Raw genomic sequence first — 26,520 nt, forward strand, 5'->3', positions numbered from 1 at the left:
ACCAAAATGCGTGGACTCTAGCATTTTCATGTTCGCAGATGATACAAATATATACAGTGAGATATCCATCGAGGCTGATCAGTTAATTTTACAAGAAGATATAAATAAACTTTTCGAGTGGAGCCAAATATGCAGTGTTCTCCAAAAAAAATTGAGTAGCCAGTTATATTTTCAACGTAAACAGCGACTAAGAACTAAAACAGGTGATTTTTGCGCTGTTGTGTTTTGATATATTGGGAAAAAGTAGCCAGTGCCAAGATTGTTAGTAAGCGATGAAATCGCCAGCTGCCGGAGCTTCTGGAGAACACTGAATATGGTTGTCAAAGTTTCACCCTGACATATTAGTGCAAAGTTATTGCCAATATCAACAAAAAAAATCAGTGACAAGATCATAAATATGAAGGAGGCCAAGTTTCTCTAGAAAGGGTTGCAGATGAAAAGATGTGGCAGCAACAATAGACACAAAATTGAAGATTAAAGTACACATACATGTACAAAACCAAGTATATAACCCAACAAAATGATGAGATCTATCTCAATCTTGCTTTCAGCCCTGGATAATTCTAATGTTCATTCTTCTTCAAGTAGCAGATACCCAATCATGCCAGAAATTACCATCTCGGTCAACAGCGTTCTGAAGCTCCTTTCCAACCTAAAACCCCACAAAGCTGCAGGGCCAGACAACATCAGGCCACTAGTCCTTCAAAATCTTCGTCATCAAATCTCACCTATACTATCTCTTCTCTTTCAGAAATCTCTTGACACAGGTATCTTACCAAAGATTTGGACCACTGCAAATGTCATACCTCTGTTCAAAAAAGGAAATAAAGAAGATCCAGTCAACTATAGACCCATCTCACTAACCTGTATTCTTTGCAGTTTTAGAGCATATTGTAGCTTCCAACCTCATAGCACATTTTAACAGACATAACATTTTGTATGATCTCTAACATGGTTTCAGGGAACGTCAATCCTGCGAAACTCAACTTATTCAACTTGTTGACGAACTGGCTCGCAATCTCGTAAATGGTCATCAAACAGATCTTATACTTCTAGACTTCAGCAAAGCTTTTGATAAAGTCAGCCACCTTGAATTACTTTTTAAATTGCAGCATGCAACATGGAATTAACAAATCTACAGTCTCCTGGATCAAGTCTTTTCTCATAGGTAGATCGCAAACAGTTGTACTGGAAGGAGAATGCTCATCAGAAGTCCCTGTAACATTGGGCGTGCCACAAGGTTCAGTACTTGGTCCCTTACTCTTTCTTTTTTACATAAATGACCTTCCTAACTCTATCTCTTCTCAAGTTCGTTTGCAGATGACACCGCTGTATACTTGGCTATAAACAACTTGCAAGACTGCGCCTCCCTTCAAAATGATTTAGACAAATTAGTACATTGGGAAAACCTGTGGGACATGGAGTTCAACCCTAGTAAATGCGTTGTCCTTATTATTTCTTAGAAAAAAGCATAAATTCACCTTCAATTACAGGCTACATGGACAAATCCTTGAAGTCGTAGACAGTGCTAAATATTTAGGTGTTTCTATTTCAGATGATCTTTCTTGGAACAAACATATCACCAACATTACAACAAATGCTAATAAATCTCTTGGTTTCATCCGCAGGAATATTCAAACTAAAAATGAAAACATCAGAGAAGTAGCTTATAGACCTTAGTTAGACCCCAGGTAGAATACACGTCCTCTGTCTGGAGCCCACATACCAAACATAAAATCAGGGCTCAACATTAACGGTAGTCCTATTGCCGCTGGCAAGTAAAAGTTGGGTCCGGGCAAGTTAATTTATAACTCGTTGTCCGCCCGGGCAAGTGCAAAAAAAATAAAAGCTGCGCCATGAGCGCATGATACGCCCGTCGTTCGCCAATGAAGTAGTAAGGTAATAAATAACCCTTTGAATCATTTTTTATACGCCCGTCTATGACGGGACGTATTATGGTATACCCCGCGTCCGTCTGTCCGTCCGTCCGTCCGTCCGTCCGTCTGTTAATGTCGTACGCTACGTCAAATATCCTTTGACAGATTTTCTTCAAATTTTAACACAATCTTAATATTGATAAACCCTGATCCCCTTTCGTTTTTGACGGAATTCTGAATTGTCGTTCCAGAGTTATGGGACTTTGTTCGTCAAAATTTCGTGATTTCATTGAATGTCCTACTGTAGCTCAAATATCCTTCGATGGATTTTTTTCAAATTTCAACACAATCTTAATATTGATAAACCCTGATCCCCTTTCGTTTTTGACGGAATTCTGAATTGTCGTTCCAGAGTTATGGGACTTTGTTCGTCAAAATTTCGTGATTTCCATGCTCATGTACTTATAAAATAAACCATGTATTCAAATACAAATAAACTGAAGTAAAAAAATGATTCAAAGGGTTATTTATTACCTTACTACTTCATTGGCGAACGACGGGCGTATCATGCGCTCATGATACGCCCGTCGTTCGCCAATGAAGTAGTAAGGTAATAAATAACCCTTTGAATCATTTTTTTACTTCAGTTTATTTGTATTTGAATACATGGTTTATTTTATAAGTACATGAGCATGGAAATCACGAAATTTTGACGAACAAAGTCCCATAACTCTGGAACGACAATTCAGAATTCCGTCAAAAACGAAAGGGGATCAGGGTTTATCAATATTAAGATTGTGTTGAAATTTGAAAAAAATCCATCGAAGGATATTTGAGCTACAGTAGGACATTCAATGAAATCACGAAATTTTGACGAACAAAGTCCCATAACTCTGGAACGACAATTCAGAATTCCGTCAAAAACGAAAGGGGATCAGGGTTTATCAATATTAAGATTGTGTTAAAATTTGAAGAAAATCTGTCAAAGGATATTTGACGTAGCGTACGACATTAACAGACGGACGGACGGACGGACAGACGGACGCGGGGTATACCATAATACGTCCCGTCATAGACGGGCGTATAAAAAATCCATCGGGGGATATTTGAGCTACGGTAGGATACATGAACAACAATAACATTTAAGGTCACAGTGACCTTGACCTTAGAATGAATGACCTTGAAATGACCAGTGGTCATCTAAGTGTGCTTGCAAACCTTCATGTCAAGTTTGAAGACTCTATGTCCAAGCATACCAAAGTTATAACAATTTTAACATTTTAACATTTAAGGTCACAGTGACCTTGTGTGACCTTGACCTTAGAATGAATGACCTTGAAATGACCAGTGGTCATCTAAGTGTGCTTGCAAACCTTCATGTCAAGTTTGAAGACTCTATGTCCAAGCATACCAAAGTTATAACAATTTTAACATTTTAACATTTAAGGTCACAGTGACCTTGACCTTCAAATGAATGACATTGAAATGACCAGTGGTCATCTTCTAGTACTGGCCAATCTTTATTTCAAGTTTGAAGACTCTAGGTACAAGCATACCAAAGTTATAACATGAAATAAGAACTTTAACATTTTTACATTCAAGGTCACAGTGACCTTGACCTTCAAATGAATGACCTTGAAATGTCCAGGGGTTACTTACTAGTTCTGGCCAACCTTCATGTCAAGTTTCAAGACTCTAGGTCCAAGCATACCAAAGTTATAACAACTTTAAAATTTTTACATTCAAGGTCACAGTGACCTTGACCTTCAAATGAATGACCTTGAAATGTCCAGTGGTTACTTACTAGTTCTGGCCAACCTTCATGTCAAGTTTCAAGACTCTAGGTCCAAGCATACCAAAGTTATAACAACTTTAACATTTTTATATAGCTACAGTAGGACATTCAATGAAATCACGAAATTTTGACGAACAAAGTCCCATAACTCTGGAACGACAATTCAGAATTCCGTCAAAAACGAAAGGGGATCAGGGTTTATCAATATTAAGATTGTGTTAAAATTTGAAGAAAATCTGTCAAAGGATATTTGACGTAGCGTACGACATTAACAGACATACGGACGGACAGACGGACGGACGGACAGACGGACGCGGGGTATACCATAATACGTCCCGTCATAGACGGGCGTATAAAAACAAAGAGCATGTAATTTAGACTTTCATAAGACTTTAATTGCAATAATCATTTTGTTAAATGTTCAAAAATAAAAAAGGTTTTGTGGTGTATCATTTTGATCTTTATTGAAAAATATGAGGTTTACAGTTAATGTGATATTTCATGTTTGGGCAAGCGGCTTTACGTTCAGGGCAAGTAGATTTTCTGAGTACTTGCCTGGCAGGGCAAGTTGGTTTTTTTGGTTAAGGTTGAGCCCTGAATATCGACAAAGTAGAAAAAGTACAGCGAAGAGCAGTCCGATGGGTGAAAAACAGCTATTCATCCTACAGCAGTGTCACCAGTATGCAGACTGAGCTTTGCTGGCAGACTTTAACTGACCGACGTGACCTCTACCGAATTACTATGTTGTATAAGATTGTGTACGGCCTGGTAGCCATCTCGCCGCCATCATATCTTGAGAGGCCCACGAGGATGACTCGTCATATGCACCCACTCTCATTCAGACAAGTCCACACATCAGCCAACTATTTTAAATATTCCTTCTTTCCTTACACCGTAGTTCTTTGAACAGCCTACCTGCCTCAGTTGAACAGCAGTCAGACTTAGAGGGGTTTAAGCGTTGCTTTAGCCCCACTCTACTCCCCAGTTGTCCCTGAATGCACAAAACAGTGTTTTTAACAACTTTTAACCTATAAATATGTTTCCTCTCGTTTAACACTAGCACACTTTTTCTCCACCTCACTTTCATGCTTTGAAGTCTCCCTTTCAATGCTTTTAAACCACTTTTATCTTGCACTGACACGCGCACCTGCCAGTAATACCCGCGAGGGGAGTCCTGCAGTATTTAAAGATAGATAGATAGAGATTAGTAAGATGTTGATTTGAGTATCTATATAACAGAAACTTCACACTATTATTCCAGTCCAGTGTTAGACCTTAAGTTGCAATAATTCAACTCTCAGCTTTATAATCCAAAAGGTTGCTGAGAGTTGCAATGACTATTGTCCTAAGGTGCAAAATTTGAGCACCATTGCAAGGGCAAAGGAACATTGATACTGCAAAATCTTATCAAAGTTTACCTAGCTAAAGCACAAACTCATGCAAATGGTACCATTAACGCAAGAAATAATTGCTCTTAATTTACTTTGTTATTCTTTTGTACGCTCTATCAACCATATTGGAAGACTGGCATAATGTTGCCGACTTAAAGTATTGCCATCGGTAAGGTCACAGAACAACAATCTTTTTCACACCGTGATATTTGATGATGTTGATAACGACGTCGAACAGATTTCGAATATTTACACTCAGTGATTTTTTCCCTTTCTTATACAGTACCCATAAAAGGTACTTTACCAAATAAAGAAAAACTACAAAATTCCCAATTGCCGTCTGAAAAATTCCCAAAGGGAAGGAAAGTTTCGTCCATGTTTTTCCAAAAGTGTATTATCTGCAAGCTAACAAATAAAATGAGCACTGACACTGAACATTTCAAGCCAAAATGAATGTAAATCAATATTTGAGTTGATTTGTGCTATTGATACCAAGCAATTAAAATAACACATAATTCCCAATTTAAGATTTTACAATGCAACTTTTCCCAATTACCGCAATTTCAAGGTTTTTCGCGCTAATTTTGCCCAATTGGTATGGTACAGGTACTTTTCCCAATTGGGGGAGAAAAATCGCTGACACTGTTCCAAATACTACATAAAACTGTCAACAAGAATAGTGTGTTGAAACATTTTTTTAGGGTGCATGCAAAGAATAACTTCTGTAGGTCGCCATTCAGGTAAATTTAATGTGTTTTTGAAGTTCATTCTTCGCTTTCCTAAATTGGCGACGGTAACGTCTGTTAAATAATGCGCACAGAATCGCTGCGCAGAACTGCGGTTGTGTTTATAAAGAGGTGTATATGGACTCCCAGAGATGTTATAGCTAAAATTATCAAAGGCTCTGGGAGTCTGTTAATATTGACAACGTTAGACAACACCTAGAATACACTGGTGGCGTATGGAGTCGATAAAAAATTAAAGACATTGATAGCTTTGAAAATGCAAAATTAGGAGCAACCCAACTGTTACCAAAACTTAAGCCATTCCTACGATGAAATACTTAAATTTATTTAACTACCCACTTGGAAATTTCGTCGAGTTTCGACGGCGCTGAGATAAGATAGAAACATACAATTTATATATTGTTTAAATTCTTGTATATATATATTCTTCCATATATATATGGGACACACGAACAAAAGCTGAAATTTTTAATCAGAACATTAACACAACGATAAGTCATCCTTTGAAACTTATCAAACACATGTGCACGCTATGTTCGCAAGAAATTTTGCTCAAACCGTATTGTAAACGTGTGGAATAACTTACCAAGGCAAGTGCGATCGTTACAGCCATGAACGAGTGCTAGGTTAACCCGAGTGCTAAGGCATGCCAACACCAACACTTTTAAAAGACGCCTGGACAAATTATGGAGTTATCATCCTATGATGAATGACTATTTATAAGTGTGAATATAATACAATAATAACAGGAAGGAACACATCGATATTAATAACCAGTGATGACAAAGAAGAGGCCACTACTGAGGCTCGCAAGACCTGCGGTGGTAGGTTCCGGTGGTAAACCACGGGTCGTTTCGCCCTAATTCCTGTTCGCTCCTGAGTCGTTTCGCCCTAATACCGCTCATTGGGTCATTGTCGACCTGTAATGGCCCACAAATAACCGGGGGTGACTAGAAGCCGATTCATGTCACCCTGGGGTGACTTCAAACCCCTGGGGTGACTTCAAGCCGACGCTAGTCACCCCGGGTGACTAGAATCGGCTTTATGTCACCCCAGGGTGACATGAATCGGCTTGAAGTCACCCTAGGGTGACAAGAATCGGCTTCTAGTCACCCCCGGGTGACTTGTGGGCCATTTCAGGTGGGTGCGACAATGACCCAATGAGCCCTAATACCCGTTCGTCCTGGGTCGTTTCGCCCTAATTTCTGGGTCGTTTCGCCCTAGTTTTTATACATACAGCGATTTAAAAGGATTTATCTTTAGCGTGTCACAAGCTGAATTCCTACTTCCTTTTGAAATTTAACAACGATGTTTGGGCTCATTGGGTCATTGTCGATCTGAAATGGCTTGAAGTCACCCGGTGGTGACTAGAAGCCGATTCATTTCACCCTAAATGGCTGACATGAATCGGCTTGAAGTCACCCTAGGGTGAAAAGAATAGGCTTCTAGTCATCCCCGGGTGACTTGTGGGTCATTTCAGGTCGACAATGACCCAATGAGCGATGTTTGGGGATAAGTGGATAAAAAGAAGCACATACCAAATGTTTATATGCTATTAATCAGCCAATCATCTGATCAAGCGTCTTCCGATCTACGTTTTTTGGACGTTTTAACCAATTTTAAAACTGACTTTGGGGCCATTTTGACCAAAGTGGGATCGTTTTGACTTGGGGACGTTCTAACCTGTGGCCGTTTTGACTAGCTACCAGTACCACATTCCACTACGAAGCGGCCGGAATAAATAAGTTGCGAAAACAGTGGATTTTTATTTGCATCAAGTTCTGCATTGGGTTGAACATGACATTTCTTTTGTATTGCTTACATCGATTCAGCTTAGAATGCACTTTAAGAAAAGGTATTGTTATGGGGGTCACTATGTGCAAAATGTTGCATTTATTTTCGCTTAAAGTTGTCGCTTTTGAATTGAATTATACAGGAACAAAATAATTATTATATTGGGACCATAACAAACTGTTTGGCGGATGTTGAGAATTGTCGTTAAGAGCAAAAAGAAATAAAAAGTTACACTGCATAACTTGTTGCCCCATATTCTCTTCATTTATCAAATTAAATGTAAAGTTATTGATTTATTCATTCTATACAGAGCGATTAATTCATTTAGTACCTTGCAGTTGTTTATCCGTATGACCGTTCGTTAGTGGAGGAAAGTGGAATAAGATATACGTTTAAGAGTGTTGAGTGCTTGAGGCGGTCGGTATTTAAGACTTTATTGACTAAAGAGATGGATGAAAGTGTGTATAATGCGTTAGGGAATGTTCCGTTTCAAAGAAATGTACTTATGTGAGTGTGATCTTTGTAAGTATTGTTCCAGGCGCTCTGCAAAATGCGGATGTGTTTGGTTTAAACTTATTTACTACGACATAGTAACATATTCATAAGTTACATGACATGGGCATATGATTGGGCTGAAAGGCGAACCTTATTGAAGCCCTCTCCCGATAAAACGATTGGTACGGCGTTAGGATATTGAAGTCATGCAAGTAATTGAACGTATGCCTGAAAACTATTATTTTGAAGGTTTTTCCAATTGTATTTAGTAATGATATTGGACGGTAGTTATTTACAAGACTCGGATCGCCGGATTTAAAAATTGGACAAACATTGGCGTCTTTCCAGATTGACGGGAAGGATCCCGTGCGAATGTAATAGTTGAAGAGCGTACTCAGAGGACCAGACAAATCTAAGGACAATTCACGGAGCAATCGATTATTTAGTCCATCAGGACCAGAAGCTTTTACTAGAGGCAATCCCTTTAGAACTAGTTCTACTTCATATGGTTCAAGAATAAGTTGACTGAGGCTTGATTGGGTTCTGGTTGTGACTCTCGGTAATGTGGGTATTTAGCAGTGGTCAATACTTGACTGGAATGTAAAACAAATGTTTAAAATATTAGCTTTGTCGAATGCATCATCAACTATTTTGTTGCCATATTGGATTGGTGGTATTTCGGAGTTCCCTGGTGATTTAATGAAGAATTTTAATGTGGCCCACCAATTTTTGGAACTTTTGCTGCTTGATTTTAATGTTTCGGTAAGTTTGTTAAAATAATTCCCTTATGAGGATTTTATAACTTGTGTCGTTTTGTTTCTAAAAGTTCTATTTTTTTTGCCAAAAAATGGTGTATTAATGTTTTTTGCTTTACGATAAGCACGTTTTCTTTTCCGAATATAACGCCGTATATTATTGTCTAGCCAGGGTGGGTCATTATCACAAATGAGGACATCTCTGTTGGGTATACATTTACTGGATAATTTAATTATGTTGTCAGTTATGTTTTTTGCATAAATGTCAATATGTTCGTTTTGTAATGAGTCCCAAACAAAATTGGAAATATCATGACGCAGTTTAGAAAAATCGCCCTTGTCAAAGAGCCAGACGTGTCTTGAGTAAGTACGTTGAAGATTTTTATAAAGTTTTAATAGAGCATAAACAGGACAATCATATCTTGTCGTTTGGACTAGAAATGGGTCAGCAACACCACTAGAAAGAATGTTGTTTGGGTTTGATGTTAATATGAAATCAATTAAGCTTGCCGAAGATTCTGTAAAGTGCGTGTTTTCAGAAATTACTTGTGTAAGTGAGAACTGATCACATATGGACTTAAGCTTAGATGCTGTTGTCGTGGCAATTTCATTCAGGTTAAAATCGCCAGTTATAATAATGTCTGGGATACCAGTATCGAAAGCTAGGTGTATTGAGTCTGTGAGAGCGGAATGTTGTTGGGGTGTGGTATTTGGGGGTCTATAAAAAGCTCCAAACAGCAGAGGCCGGTTCGAGACAGTAATTTCAATCCAAATACATTCAACACCGATTATTTCTAAATCATGTCGCCGCCTATGAAAAAGGTTTTCTTTGATATATACCGCTACACCCCCATGTCTATCCGGACGGTCTTTGCGTTCGGGAGCTTTGAAAGAGTTCATCAGAAGTTCTGTACTCGGAATATGATCATTAATCCATGTTTCAGTGAAGGCAAGAATGTCGAAATCGTTCAATTCAGTATAAAGGATATCCAGCTTGGGAAGTAGGCTCTGAACATTGTAATGGGCAAATGAGAAATAGCGTTTTAGGTCAATGTCGGAATCGACAGAAGAAGTGATGGAGGAGATTGACGATGTCCGAGACGTCAATAGTGGGCCTGGATTCGGATGGATATCGCCTGATAGCATCAGGATAAGAAGAACAACCAGTGAGTTCGCTAGCAAGCATGTACAAATCAACCGCTTTGCAAACATAGTGTTTTGCAGCTGTAATTCACTTGGTGGAAATCGGGATCGCCTGGAGTTTGTCTGAAACTTGATATTTGCATGCTGCGTAGCACCAAGATATATAGAAAAGGCAGACCGGTGATTTTGATTACAGTGAATGGCGATAATAAAGAGTGTTAAAAATCTGAAGTTACATTTCGGGATACTCAAGCTGGCTTTGACTTTTCTTAGTTTCATGTGACTCGACTGGGGATGATGTAGGGAAAGAGATGAGCCAGCATGAGTATGATGTGATCGAAAAGAGACAAGAGATAATAAGCCGCCATACGAGAGAAGAAAGAAAGGAAGTAGATGAAGTAAATGATGAATGACAATATTTGAAAAACATTAGAAGTGTACAATACATGTATTTAACACAAGCGCATTCAGTCGTTTATTATTTGAGTTGCTTCAAATTAATGTTGTTTTAATAAGGGCATATTTTAGAAACGTAAGTGAATAGGATGCTCGTTGAGTATATAGAGAACCACATATTTATTAATGTTAGGCAGTGAAATTTTATTGTAAATTAGTTGGCGAGAAGAAGTCCTTATTTACCTTTAAACAATTTATAAAATTTTCAGGACGCGTTATTTGTAGATAATGGAATGTGTATTTCATAAGCGGACAACTGTTACTTAGTATCATTAAAAAGTTTCATTTTTCCATACTAAGAAGCGCCCTGTCAATACTTAAAACACTGGGGTTGACATATTGAATATGTTTTAGTAAGAAATTAATGTTTTTAATTTAAGAGAAGATGGCAAAATATTTGGACACGGCAGTTAATTTCGTTGTAAGAGAGCCAGTTAATACTTGTTCAATAACTAGGACACAAAGTATAAGTATAAAAATGTCGGCTTGTAAAATACTTGTACATTAGGGAGGACACAGAGTAAAAGTACAAAGAGGGTTGCTTATCCAATACTTGTTCAGTGAGAAGGACACGAAGTATAAGTACAAAAAGGCTAGCTTATACAATACGGGTAATATATTTATCGCATACTAACGATGTATACACATAAGTGGGCACGCACAAAGTATAAGTACAAAAAGGTTAGCTTATACAATACTTGTTCAGTGAGAGGGACACAAAGTATAAGTACAAAAAGGTTAGCTTATGCAATACGGGTAACATATTTATCGCATACTAACAATGTCTACGCATAAGTGGGCACGCAGGCACAACACACAATCGCACAGTAAATCGGAAACAAAAAGGTAAATGCCACACACTTTTCAAATAAAATTTTTTCGTATGAAGACCCATCATGGTAAAAAATTATCACTTAAACGCAGGGCATAGAGTGTTAATGTAAACAAGGTATCTTATACAATACGGGTGATGCATGTATCGCAAACGGGCGATCTTTACGTATATACACATACGCAAGCACAATACACACGCACGCACGAACGCAAGCATGCCGCACACACACACTCTCACACATTGTACATATTTTACATATCATTAAATTATAAATATCATAATATTGTCACAAACACGCACCATTCAGTGAAAAGGCGTAAGCAGAGATAACTACAATAGGTACATGTACATGTTATAAGTCACTGTGTAGGTTCAGCACATATGCGAAGAAATAGAAATCAAAAAGTTACATGCCGCGCTGCGCACATATAGTCATTTTCAGTCTTGCGCGAATAAAATCTATTTGGATATCAACTTATTAACAACTGCTAACTGTTACGTATGAATACTTATGAGTTGCATTTTCATTGCTCAAAAGATCAAGTCTAGATTGAAGACCCTGAACCACGCCATCAACGACCGGTTTGATAAGGCCTAGAATATCATCGTGGAATGCTGATTTTAGTACAAGTGCGATTTTCTCTAAGTCAGTGTCTGATAGTGCTAAGCTATGAACAGCACTAGTGTTGCCATCAATTTCCATGATACTGTCCAAGAATCGACCCTTTTTTAAATCAGCTATGTCTTGCGGCGATGACAAAAACCTCTTTTTAGTGGTGTTGACAGTTGGTGTCGAAGGGGTTGTTGTATTGTTATCAGACACACGCTAGTTTTTATGAGTAGTATACCTTGTCAATACTAACACAAGCCATATAAGGATATGTGTTTGCCCCGAGGAAGAAAAACAGTCGATTTCTCGTGATCAGCCTGAGAATTTTGAAAATCGTGGAGCGTGTACAGTCAGTAGAACAATACTGTAATAGGATCTTTACTTACTTCACTAATGCCTTAAATAAAAATCCGTACCACTTTATTTTCCTTGCATAATACACTTTAATATTGTTTCCATTTCATTCAGCGCTCATTTACCATAAAAACAACATCATTTTTCGTAAGATAAACAGTGAGTGCCTATAAACATGTTGCGTCTCATACAAAGTAGCCATGTGGTTCTCTAGACATGCCGTGTCATACAAGTGCACATTTGCGCCAAGTTATTTCGAAGTCCCGAAAGATCTGGGCAATTTATCCCATTTATGCCTAGCGTCTAGAAAAAAAGGCCTTGGCAAACAGCGTAGACCAAGATGAGACGCCGCATTATGCGGCGTCTCATCAGGGTCTGCGCTGTTTTCTTAAAGGAATTTCTGTAAGAAATATTCTAAATATAGAAGTAAATATCCTAGACATCCCTAATTTTGGAAATAAATTGATCCAATTTAGAAGGATTTGAGAGTCCACTAGGCATAAATGGGTTAAAGTCTAGACAAGTTTCGGGACAGACAAAAACATGATTTAATTTTTTTTGAAACGGTTACCAAGGATCATTCCGATAAATAATAAAATCTGCCAAGCAAACAAATTGTTTGAATGACAAGTTGACATACTTACCCAACATGCATTCAATGGCGAAATCTGGCAAACAATGAGCAATTGCAAAGCCAAAAATTACTAAACACTTTGGACGGACAGACGCACAAGAGTCGGTAGAGCAGGTGACTTGGGCGAAAATATTAGCCTAGTCAGCTAACTTCGCTTTGTTCACAGAGCAATCAGATTACATGCATCCATTAAGTAGTGTTGATTGATACCTTTTGAACTGGCCACGTGATTATCATGTTACACCCGAACCTCATCATTTTAAACATCACCATACCCGCCATTCACATAAAATAGCTTTTACGTCAGACCGACACACTTGATAAATTTAAATAACAGCTTGCAAATGTTTCAGGCAAACGTTTATGGATGATGTAATACGCAATCAATCCGTAATACTGGTGTGATAATCAAGGAATTAAAAAAATATTATTGCAAGGTAAATATAATGTTTTGTTAAAAACACACTTACGTTGATAGTATTATAAACTATAACCTCTAAAAGGAAATGTTTATTTTTGCGTGGAATGGATGGCGTGTGGATGTAAATACATGATTTACGATCGTGTACACATGAAAACTGAAAGAGATTTGAGCTGTTTGTTTTGTTGTTTTCTTTTTACTTTTTTGTCTTATTTCATTTATACTTTCAAATGTTTATAATCCAATTTATCAAAAGATACGTATTAAACATTACTTCTCCTTTATTTCTCCTGACTTCTCTCCTTAATCCCAGTCAAGGGAAGTATTTTTCTCCAAATAATTTCCCCGTAGGCCGACCCCTGACACAATCGATTTACTTAAGCAAAACCATTTGTCTTTCCATCGAAAATATTATTTTGTTGTGTTGTATGATAATATATGTTTACCTTTTTTGTCCCCCGTTTTCCACTGTACATAGCTTATGAGGCTGCCCTTCTCACTAAACCCATCTTCCTTGACCTGGAAGGCAAACAAATATTCTTGTGCAGAGCAAATCACTCAGCAGTCTAAACAATTATATTGCGTATTTAAAATTTAAGGGACCAATTCATAGTCTGCTGAGATGACGATTTCTCCAACGTGTAATCGATTCCAAATACAGTGCACATATCTGTATGAAGGACGCATTTCTATCATTAATTTGACTGTTTAGCCATAGGACTCATTACCAAATACTGTATAAAAAGACTTTCAATATTATAAAAACACAGCCATACTAGAAGCTACTAAAGTTTGCCATCTTTGAAAAAAGTTGTCGCTTTTTTGGTCAATCAAAGTGGGCCAATGCAGGGTCAATATAAACTTAATTCAGATGATTAATTTCATACACAAAGCATTTTGACTGATTTTATAGCCGTTAATATTTTCATGGTACAAAGTTTCTGTTTTTTTTTCCAACAACCAGTCCTAAAATTCCCGAATGATAGTTTGAATTTAAGATGTTTGGAAAGGGAACTGTTAAGTATTTGAAAGCTGTAATATCCATTCAAAGATTTTATGACATAAATTTTCTGTTTACCGTAAATTTTACCAATAATTATTACAATGTAATAAATCAAAGAATATAACCATTTCCAAAATAAACTGAATGCACCCGACACTGAAGCTCCCGATTGGATCAAGGAAATGTCAATGCAATTTCAGTATTTTACCCCAAATGAACCACCAGATGTATTTAAATATTATCATACTATATTGTATGTGAAAAATAATTATTAACGCTTTGCATTACATAGGTCTGCATTAGCATTGTTTCGTGCTTCTTCTGCAACTTTAGATTTAAATCGACTGTTCATGCTAGTATAAAACAATTTCAAATATGTGAGACATTTGAATATTTTTTTATGTAATTACAATAAAAAAAAGTCAAAATACTTGAGATACTGTATATTTCCTTTAGAACAGGGCAATTCAGAAGAAATGAACAATGGCATAAATCATTCAATACTTCTTAAAGACCAGTGTTGTGTTTTTCTAAAAATAACCACCGATATTCAGCTGTCTCCATTTGCATCCACACGGCAAATTCATTTACGAAAGTTTATGCATCGATTTAAAATATATTTACGTTACATTCATACGTGAATCTATAAGAAACATTTGAAGACATAATTAAAAAACACATTGTTTAAGATGAACAACGTGAAATAAATTCGTGATTATAATTGTGAACTCAAAATTAAAAATAAATCCTTAATATTTTAAATATATTTACCATGGAAACTGTTTCCGGATAAACGTAGAAACATTTTTTATTTGTTATATTTTTTTGGTAAGAAATTGACGAATCATTATAAATGTGTTAACCTCGAAAGGATATTATGCGTGCTATTTAATATTGAATTCTTTGTAAAGGCCTATCATAATATGAGTGTTTTATAAAAAGTAATCATCATGACTGTTCAATTGATACTACCTATATAACTAAACAGTGAATTATATGCTATCTTTTATCATTACCTAATTTCATATTTTCTTTCATTCCATTCAGGTGTGTTGTTACAATGTGGCTAGAGCAAATATTTGGTTAAGATATAATACATTTTGTTTTTGTTGCTGAAGTCATTTAATATAAAATATATTATTTGTATCTATATTTTTTCAACTGACTTCTATATCTGTGTTTTCTGTACGGTTGTACAAAATCTTGTAAGTACAACATCTGGTAAGCAACAATCTAACATTATTTACGCTGATAAAGTAGACTCTAAATATAAATGGCGCAAGTAATTAAGCACTTACTTCGTTAATCTGTAGAAGTCTTCTACCTCTCCATTCCTCTTTATTCTGTCGTTTGATAAATTTCCGTCTCTCTCGAATCTTTCTTCGCAGTTTTTCACTTTCATTTTCAATTTTCTGAAGAAACTCCTGAAGTTCTGTGGAATAATTGAAAGTTGTCATTTAAATATGATGCATACTTAAGTCAAAGTGTCTGAAGCGTTGTAAATTAATAAAAACATGGTCCAAGTGTAAGTGCGGATGAACTATTTGACAATATTAATTTTTCATTACTTGCCGTTTAGTTTGTATAAACAACACATTTTTCAACCATAGTTTGTGAAATACTACCGGTATATGCTTTCAGCGAAATGATTGCCAAACGGACCAGAAATATGTTTTATTATTTCTGATTTGTTTGACATCATTGTTAAAACAAACTTCAGTAACAAATGAATGTTGAATTTAATCTATTTATTATCAAACGTTTGCGTTTTGTGTACATGTCCGTAATACATACAATAAACGAATTATATGGTAAAGTATGCCGGTTGCGGCCGCCCTAATTTTATAAAAAGTGAAAGTTATGTAAATGATAAAATCTTCATTTATATTACTAGAGTTGATAATTAAGAGGGTGCCAACATGGCACTTGGGCGCTAATCTGAGTCTCTATTTAGCACTCTAGAAAATGTCATAATGTTGAAATATGACCAAATGTTATAGCCGTGTTTTAATGAACCATCATCATTTGATATATTTTGGAACATGATCATCAAAGGACCAATGGTCTATCCTAACTATAAGATTTTCAAAGTTTCTATAAATTAAAATAACCAAACAGGACAAGATGTTTAGGAACACAATTTAAATAAATACAACGTAAGTATTTTGAGGGCGCGCAACTGTAAGAAAATAGGGGTAAAGTTTAAATATTTGTTAATAAGTTGAATTTCCTCCATGTGAATTTATTTTAGACGATGTTCATGTTTAAGTGATGATGACAGTTATTTACTCATCCTGTTATTGGATTTTGTATGGGGTACGCGTAAGAACCTTAACTCGAAGTGCAAACACTTTGCAATGTTCGTTTGTAGAAGTAATATTAAATGGTGTATCCTTTGTCTGTTGTGAGTGTGTTTGGGACAAAGCACTTATATAGGCATCTTTGTGATAAGTGAACATTTATAGTTGTAGAGATTTTAACCTGGGCTTTCTTTAATACTTATATGGGCTTGCCTTACGTTCAAATTGCATTGATTAATGTCCGGAAACGATCGTCGACCTATTTGATCACAGCGTAGACGCCATAATGACAACACAGACTTCATTGCTTGTGCAGGATATGCACAATTATTTTTCCTTCGTATTTATAATGTTTTAGTGATTTATGATCTTCGTCTAGAAGTTTACCTAAAGTATCAACGTACACATAGTTATGTGATATCACTCAGTTTATATACCGAATTAGGTGTGTTGCTGTCCGCAAAACAGAGGCGAATCTGTCAAGCAAATTGTGAACGTCTTCTTATATATTTGGCAATTCACATTTTGGTAATTTGACAAAATTTAAAGAAAATTTTCGATTTCCAAATTTGCGATGTAATTATGATATTTGCAAGGAAACAGTAAAACTTGTTAATATAAAGTATAAAATGTGAGAACGGATGTCCGAGTGGTTTAAGCGCTAGCCTTTTACTCCAAGGGTCAGTGGTTCGAGCCAAGTGGAGGTTTCCTTTTTTTTTCTTAAATTTTATTCTTGTTCTATTCTGAAGTTATTTAGTTCGACTGTTTACATTTATCAATTTCAAAGATTTAATGACAAACTTTTAAACATGCCAAAATCTGTGATAAAGTCCCTTTGATCTCACACGAGTCGTTCGTGGACTTGCAGTATTATCCGTCAATATTGTTTTATTCAATTCTACTTTATTCAATGTGCACATATTTTTATGGGAACACCTTTTTATTATCAAATTTTTTATAGATTTGTTCAACGCTGATTAAATGCTTCGAATTTATGTTCTGTCGTTTCTTCTGTGTGTAGTTTTGAAATTTGTCTTGACGAAATCTTCAAGTCAAGTCAATAGTCGGTTATTCTTAGTAAATTCATTAAGTGACCTTTTTTAAATTACAAGACGTGTAGTTCTTATTGAATTATCAGTTTTATACAATGTTTTACATGTACAGCTGAAGCAGCGTAGATTTCTCTTAGTTTAGTCCTGATAGTTTTACATATGAAAATAGACACTAAATAGGTATATTTATTCGAGCTTCACTCATGAAGCATAAACTCTGAAGCAATTCTTAAAATAACAATCCAAATGTATTAATATTTTTGTTTTCGATATCCGAGTCCATGGAAAATAAAATATTTTACAATTATTTATGTTCTTGAGTCTTGATTACGTTAACTTAAAAGTAAATTTTCAACATTTTTATTGTCAATATTGTAGTACATTTTTTATATAGAACAGATCAAGTATGAAATTGAACCGAATAGTTTTAACGTCATAAAACTTACAAAGTGATATTGTGCTTTCAGTGACCTTTCACAAGGTATATTAGAAAGAGTTTTGTAAATCACCGTTTAGCTTCTCAACACTTGAAAAAAGCACCCTGTGATCATTCCGGTTTTACCGTTTTCCTTAAATTAAATTAAGTAATTGAATTATTATTAGACGTATATTAAGTAATTAATTAACACTTCAATATTTAAATATTGTGCTTTCAAATAATCGTGTGAAAACCTACTGCGATCGAGTTATAGTAATTTGTTTTTAAAGTCACAGAGAATAGTGAATGTAATAAAATATCAATAGCCATTTATTAGTTTATATTAACAACACAATTGAATTAATAAGTTGATTAACATATCAAGTTTGTATATCAAACTTAAGTTAATGTTAAAGTTCAACATTATTAATTGCATTTAAATAGGTATATATTGCATAATAACAAATTATTATGATTATTGATTGATTGATTTTTGTTTCGAAAACAAACTGAATTGTAAAAAAACAATCAAATAAATTAAACGTACAAAGGTTATTTAAAATGTAAGTATTTAATAAGATATATAATTTGATCGATCAGACGTACACATCTTGTAGAAAATAGATGGATTAAATTGTGAAAGACAATTGAATCAATCGGAATCTATTACTTTCGAAAAGTTGCGTTGTCATTATTTGTTAAACTGAAATAAACAATTTTATTGATTGCTATTAGAAACATTAAGCATTAATTGTTAAGGGCGACACATGTATTTCTAATATGGACAATACTAATTCTGCTGGTTTGAAATAGCAATTAACAAGGCTTATGGTACAGGTAAATGTACCTTTAGTTGCAGAAATATAGATTATACAGCTACTAACATAACTAACATAGCTATTTATATAAGTTCTAATTCGATAACTTAATAAACAAGAGCTTGTCACAGTAGTGCCAAATCCTCGCCGATATGTGTTTGCTTGTATAACAACATTTGTTTAAGAGAGTAGAATAATATTTGTAATACATGGCACCTGTGTTATCTATTTATATTTCAAGGATCAATTCCCGGTAGTTATATAGTGTTGGAGTTATGCTATAGAGAATAACATATATGGAAATGAAAGAAAGGGAGGTAATTAAAAAAGAAGACTATAAACAGTTACTGTTTTTGATCACTGTATTTTTCCTTAAACTCATCTATTCATTTTAAAGTGAATACTTCAGTGTCCAAATTTAAATATTATTGTAAAATTATAAAAAGGGAAATATTAAAAATTGAAAAGCTGAAATATTTATATTTATGAAATTAAATGAAATATAATTGAAAATTATAAATAAATAAATATAAATGAAAAAAATAAAGAAATAAATAAAAAAATAAAGAAATAAAGGGAGATAATTCAAAAACTACGTCCAAAAGAGTTATGGTTCATGTTCACTGCACTTCTCCTAGTTGCCATCTGTTTATATTTCAAGTTTCAAGTAAATCCCTTAAGTAGATTGATAGTTATGCTCCTGACAAAAATTTACTTTGAAATTAAATAAAGGGAGATAATTCAATAACTAAGGTAGATAGAGTTATAGTTCTTAGTCACTGCACTTCTCCTACTTGCCAACTGTTTATATTTCAAGTTTCAAGTAAATCCCTTCAGTAGATTTAGAGTTTTGCTCCGGACAAAAATTTAATTTGAAATTAAATAAAGGGAGATAATTCAAAACTAAGGTAGATAGAGTTATTGTTCTTAGTCACTGCACTTCTCCTGCTTGCCATCTGTTTATATTTTAAGTATCAAGTAAATCCCTAAAGTAGATTTAGAGATACGCTCCGGACAACAATTTACTTTGAAATTATATAAAAGGGGAGATAATTCAAAAATTAAGCTAGATAGAATTATGGTTCTTGGTCACTGCACTTCTCCTAGTTGCCATCTGTTTATATTCTAAGTTTAAAGTAAATCCATTGAATACATTTGGAGTTATGCTCTGGACAAATTTTTGGACGGAAGGACAGATGGACAGATGGACAGACGGACGGACGGACGGAGACTATTACTATATCCCCTCCGAAAAAAAAATCGGCGGGGATAATAATAGATATAAAGGTAAATTTGATATCGCCTCGTTAGGTATACCTGAAGGCGAACTAAAATGTTTAGAAACAATTAAGCTGATGAGAAGTTATCTTAAAGTGAACAACTCGAGGAACATGGAGATATTTGGAAATTCGGAGTAAAAGACGAACCAGTACCTGAATTTTAAGCAGTTTCGACAGGCTCTGATAAGACTGGAAACTATCAATTTTTAAGAATATGGACAGTTTAAGAAGATAATATAAAGAGCGGCGAAGTGAAGTATGATTCGTTGAATTCGAATTCGATAAATCTCAAGAAGGCTTTTGATGGAATTGACATTTCCCAGAGAGCATCTTAATATCGCTTACATCATATACTGTCCTGGGGTTAAAATAAAAACTTCTTCGGAAGAGAATGCATAAAACAAAACTACAAATGCACATTAGACTATGATTTATTTACTAGTTATACAATCAAAACATAATCTAAGCTATATATACTACGTATATACACTCTTAATATATCAATCACTCATGGCTTTAGATATATCCGCTTCGCAAATTCAGATTCTTTAAGACATCCAAGGTGAAAATGAAGAAAACGCTCAACACAATTGCGGTTTATCTGAAAATAAGGGGAGATATAAAAATATAATATACATGTAATATAACATCATCACAGCAAAACTGTTATTATCATAAGCAAACATTATTACATGAATAATACCATTTGCCATAGTGTTTCACTACAATTATTTAACAACATAAAACATGTTAATGTGCTATACACTTTGCAATAAGATTTGAACATCTATTTGTGTTTTCTGTGTACACTATAGATCAGACAATAAGTGAAGAATATAATGACAATGTATCACACTGAACTTGGGACTGTCAACCAGACTGACGAAAAAAGAAAAGTTCTAAAATACCGTATTTTTTGCAATTTATTAGTTTATATAGATTAAAATATCACGACTGGTATTCTTTTTTTTCGTCAATCTGGTTGACGGTCCCTTCAATGTTATCTTCACCAACCAAACTGCTTCACGTGGGTCATTCTCTGGAAAAGTATGACGACCGGGATTTAAATGGCCTTCTATCAATCCGTATCCGGTGGCGTGACATTTTGGTGGACAGCAGATAGTGTTTGACTGAAAATATATCATGTGTATAATTTAAAGTATAAATATATAAAAGTATTTTGAAACATAATAAATTTGATTTCAAGAGTTCACTATAACTAAATTAACAGGTTAATCCGTTACCACCCAGCTGATCTGCTTATCTTCACTGCTGATCAGCAATCAGTATCTGTTGTCAAAAGGCATCTATCAGATAGCTAATTGTGCACTGTATTGGTCCATATGGTACTAAATGGTTTTATAGCCCTTTGTGTTTATTGTACTACCCGAGTGTGATGTATGTATTGCAGGCACATTTTAAAAACGGATAAATAACAGGGTAAATAGAAAAAAATGGAAATAGGGTACACATGACTAATAGTTTTACATTAACTGTTTTCGTGGTATCGGGTAAGCTTTAAATTTTGTTGACAAGTGAGAAGTGTTTGATGTATCTATAATAATAATAATCATATCAAATTACATTTTGCCTCTTCTCGGTAGAAAGCACACTGTCATTATCCTGTTTTTAATCCGTTTTAGCATCATTTAATGGTGTTGCTGTGGAAATCTGGGCAGCAAAGAATGGTCATCCATCTGTAAAAAAAAGCTTTTGGCTGTCAAAAATATTCTCAAAACAAAGGCACAATACATACGTTAAATTAATAACACCATTTACACTTTCTTACTCAACAACCACGTTAAACAATACATTTTATTTTTATTAAATGCAACAATATGTTCACTCTTAAAAATATTGAAAACATAAGACAGGAGTTGTTGTTTTGGTCCCGATGCAATTCAATTAAAATGTCTATACAGAGCAACCGAACAAAACAACACGAATCAACCCAGTATTACATACTGTTTCATCGATATTGAAGTTGCACGGCAGTGTTTACTTCGGTGAAAAATGTGTTCCAGTGTAACGGCATCACGAAACAGTATTTCAAATAGCGAAAATAATGTTGTAATGTCTTATATAAATAAATATACATATATAATTCGTCGAAAACTTAATTGTTAAAATATAGACCAGTACAAACCCTTTTGTGCGTACCCCAATTCCACAAATACTGTTGATAAAGTATATTGTCAAATAATAAATCTGATCTATTTACGTTATCGGCATACAATCGGGTTTCCTCGAGTGACGTCGCGAAAGGAAGGTAAATACAAACGGCGAATGACTGAAAACGCGAACAGACAAGATGATGCGGGAAGAAAAGTAGAAGATTCGGATAGGGCAGAGAGAAGTTCAGCGTGTATACAAATACAATAAGAGCGACTAGATAATCTACTGCGCCATCACCCAAAAGATCAACCAGAGCAAGGCATCCACATGCAAGATTGAAAGATTACTATATTAATTTGATATATTGAAACAAAAATGATTATGTAAGTAATGCTTCATAAGTTTTGATAATAACGTAGTTCACAAGGTTATTGAAGCTTTTACAAAAAATCCTAATTTATAAGACGCATAAGACGCATTTATAAGAGTTATAAATTGATTTATATTTAAAGCGTTCTCACTCGCTGTTTACACTGTGGCTGGGTTGCAACCTTTGATTACATATAAACTTACTGCTTTGTAACCTTCTAATTTAAACCGGAAGTTCCATAACTTCCAGAATTTCAGAACAAAGCAGTTTTCATTGTTATCAAATCGCATTTTTAACCACCATCCCACCCCTTCCTCCTGCGTCGTTATGATTTTCAGATTATTTTTTACAGTCATTTTACTGTGTTGTTATTTCATTGTACATTTATTACTTGCATGCATAATATGCTTGCCATGATGATATTATGTCAAACTTTGTTGATGGACTTTGTTGTTCGTCCAACTTTATGGGACAATTTTGCCCATTTTTGATGGTTTATTTCCATTATTGCTTTATTATATAACAATTAATAAATGCCGGTTGGCGTTTCTGCGCCAGCCCTTTTCAATCCACTCATTTGTTGTAGTGTTCTTATGTCCCACAAATGAACTAGGAATTTTTGAGAGCGAAATATAAAGCAGTTTACTGATTAGATTGATTGTGAAATAAAGGGAACATTTATTGCGCAATAAAAGTGCTAATATTTTAACTTGTTTCTATAATTATCAACGTTTGACTTTGATCTTTGAGCATGAGATTAAATGATTTTAATTATGAGGTAATACTTTAAAACTTGTGCGTTTATGTGTGTGGGGGAGATAAATAATTGTTGTCATAACTGAGTAAGGTAGTTCGTGTTCATTGGACACTAAGTTTTTGTAAAACTCACATAGTAGTAAGTATAATTAGGTAGTTGTAAATGTAGCATAGGAAATATAGTGTAGATACTAAGATATGTGTATATATTGGTATTATTGGATTAGGAAAATATTATTATCACAGATAAGACATACATGCTGAAGAATACTGAACGACGAGTAGTCATTTAGAAACGAGCAGAAGAATGTACCTGTCCAAGTTTCCCAGCAAATGAATAGGTATTGTGTAACATAATTATTGATGTCTAATTACTATCGGGTGCTTGTCATTGCGGGTTGCTAATAAGAGCTTTGCAGAAGATTTGATTTTCACTATTTGCTTACACCGATAAGTTAACGAAGGAATGCGAGGTCGACGGGTAGAAACCATTTGAATCCACAAACTTGAAGAAATGTGTTGTCTGCGAAATAATATCTTCCTTTAACTTTACCGTGACAAAACAATTAATGCAACCATATACGGTATACCCACGTTAAACCTACATCGTCCTAAAGATATAATATTTTCGCTACTATAACGTGAAATATCACATTAAGAGAACCTCCTGCATAATCGTCTGTATAAGATTTTGTCTTAACACAGAATTATGTCAAAAGTTAAAACTGATTTAGAGAAAGATACTCGTTAATAATGACACATTTTATGTTGTGTCTGATTGAAGAACATATATTTTCATACATGCAAAGACATCAATTGCAGTGCACATATAGGTAAATAGCTAGAACTACATTTCAAGACGGAAAATACTGAAAAGAAAGGATTGTGTCGGATTAGTTTAATTTTCTATACAAAAGTAATTACAATATTGTAATTCAAAACTATTATATAATGTGTTATATGATGATTGTATATTGCACAGAGATCTCAAAGGTATGTAATATGACACAACTGGTATTGATATATTTATTCTAACAGGTCTGCCAGTCATACAACCAGATTTCAAACAGCGAATTATTTGATTTCAATGAATATTTGCCGTATATTTCAAACGTTATTTGTTGTGGCTGTTACTGGCCATACTAATAGGCATGACGACTATGCCCACCTTGGTTTCAGTCGTCTTGACCAGAGCAGAAACGATGCATACACAACCCTATATACAATTATGTAACACTTAAACAAAGGTAACAGCGACGGTCACAAACGTTTCTGGTCACAAAATGGAAACGCAGATGTGTTTGCGTAAATAATATGTTAACATATACTCAGATCTTTAGAATGTAAAACTGTCAAAGGAAACTTTACTTTTGAAGAGTGTTTAAAGTCGAGCAACTAAATTTGAGTTCATGCACACGGAATTTTAAAATTATTTTTATACCACGAGGACAAGCTCCACAGGCTCGTCGTTTGAATATATACCGGCGAGACATTGTCTGATAGTCACCTTGGATTAATGCGCATGAGGGAGACCGAAAGGCAAATCCGTGATAATAAAGAGATAAGGTAGCGTAATTAAAAAATATTGATTGTTAGCATTTATTTAAAGTAATTGCCTTTTCTCTGTTCGTTTTGATGATTTACTATGATTAGCAGTGAAAAGACATGCATTAAATATTCTTTCTAGTCAATATACATGTGAAAAGTATTCCCTAGTCAGGCTGGTAAAAAGATTATTGTGAATAATTTCTTTAATATTTTATCACATATCATTAAACAAGTGCCATACTATTAAATGAATGCTGTATAAGTGAAATAAACACATGCAAATGCAATAAATCGTTCACCATGTTTTAAACAATTTTAAGTTGACCTTAAAATAATACCAATACTAATTATATTTATACTTATACTAGTATAATAATAATGATAATGCTAATAATAATAATAATAATAATCATCATCATAATAATAATAATCATAATAATAATAGTAATGATAATAATGATAATCATAATAATAAAAAGTATAATGGTGAACACGGTAAATTACAAGAAGATGAAAAATAAATAATTATATGGTGTTAACAATCATGGTCGAGCAGACGCAAATCAATTTATATGCATCTGATCGTATGTTTTATTATAATTTTATTTGTGTTTTCTATAGGATACACCAATTTATTTCCGCGAAGAGAGCATGAACGTTTTTAGATATTAAGAAAATTATTTTCATTTCCATTAATCTTTGGAAATAGCAAATTCAAAAGAATGTTTATAAACACTTAATATTTAATATAAAAGTATTGATGTGAGTTTCACACAAAAATTCTTCTAATATGTTTGTTTCAAACAATTTCAAAACACAAACGTGTGATTTTTTCTAGTTTACACTGAATTCTGCTGCCCCATGACATATATACATATAGTTTTAAGGTAAAATATGTTGCCGTGAAATCATGATTAAACAAATAACGTTCACTAAGAATCCTTTTCCGTCATCATCGTTATCGTGCACGAATGCAATCACAAACAGGAAAAAAATTATAATTAAAGTTAGTAGACCTACTATGCACTAGTTTAATGGCGCAAAGTGTATTAACTTAAGATCGGTAATGCTTGTGATTGGCATGTTTCTTAGTATTTAGAAAAAGTCTGTCTTTAAAAATAGTTAGGAACATTTATATTTATTTATACCTTTGTTACTTTAACAGTCATGTACACATCTTCCTTCTATAAAAGTCATGGGTTGTAACATCTAAAGTACAAAGTGAAACTCCCATTCGAAGGATATAAATCTTATTACCACGAGTTTATTTGAATATTTAAAAAAACTCAATATAAGATAAGTAAAGGATCGTCTCTCATGTCTTATTTCTAAAAAGCTTCTAGCTTGCTTAACTTGCATATAAATAATTATAAGGCAAACACACAATCTCATGTTAGTCGTTTACATAAATGTATCTGCTTTGAGAAACTTTCAAACAGATTGTTGACGTTTCTTTAAACCCAGTATTTAGTATAAAAATGAATAGTTAGGAGCCATTAGTTTTAATTGGGCTGTGCTTTGAAATGTTTCGCATTCAGACACATTTTATAGCGA

General features: G+C 34.4%; 1 protein-coding gene across 3 annotated transcripts in view; it reads right to left on the reverse strand.

Moving 5' to 3' along the window:
- Positions 1–26,520, reverse strand: part of LOC127850704 (uncharacterized) — a 97,563-nt gene that overhangs the window by 24,181 nt on the left and 46,862 nt on the right. For all 3 annotated transcript variants that reach the window (XM_052383969.1, XM_052383968.1, XM_052383970.1), the window contains exons 15-16: positions 15,608–15,741; positions 13,753–13,825 (exon numbers count right to left, since the gene is read on the reverse strand). In XM_052383969.1, the coding sequence (XP_052239929.1) occupies positions 13,753–13,825; positions 15,608–15,741 (207 nt within the window). The remainder of the gene's footprint in view (positions 1–13,752; positions 13,826–15,607; positions 15,742–26,520) is intronic.

Source organism: Dreissena polymorpha, chromosome 11 (genome assembly GCF_020536995.1).
Source record: "Dreissena polymorpha isolate Duluth1 chromosome 11, UMN_Dpol_1.0, whole genome shotgun sequence".
NCBI classification, from domain to species: domain Eukaryota; kingdom Metazoa; phylum Mollusca; class Bivalvia; order Myida; family Dreissenidae; genus Dreissena; species Dreissena polymorpha.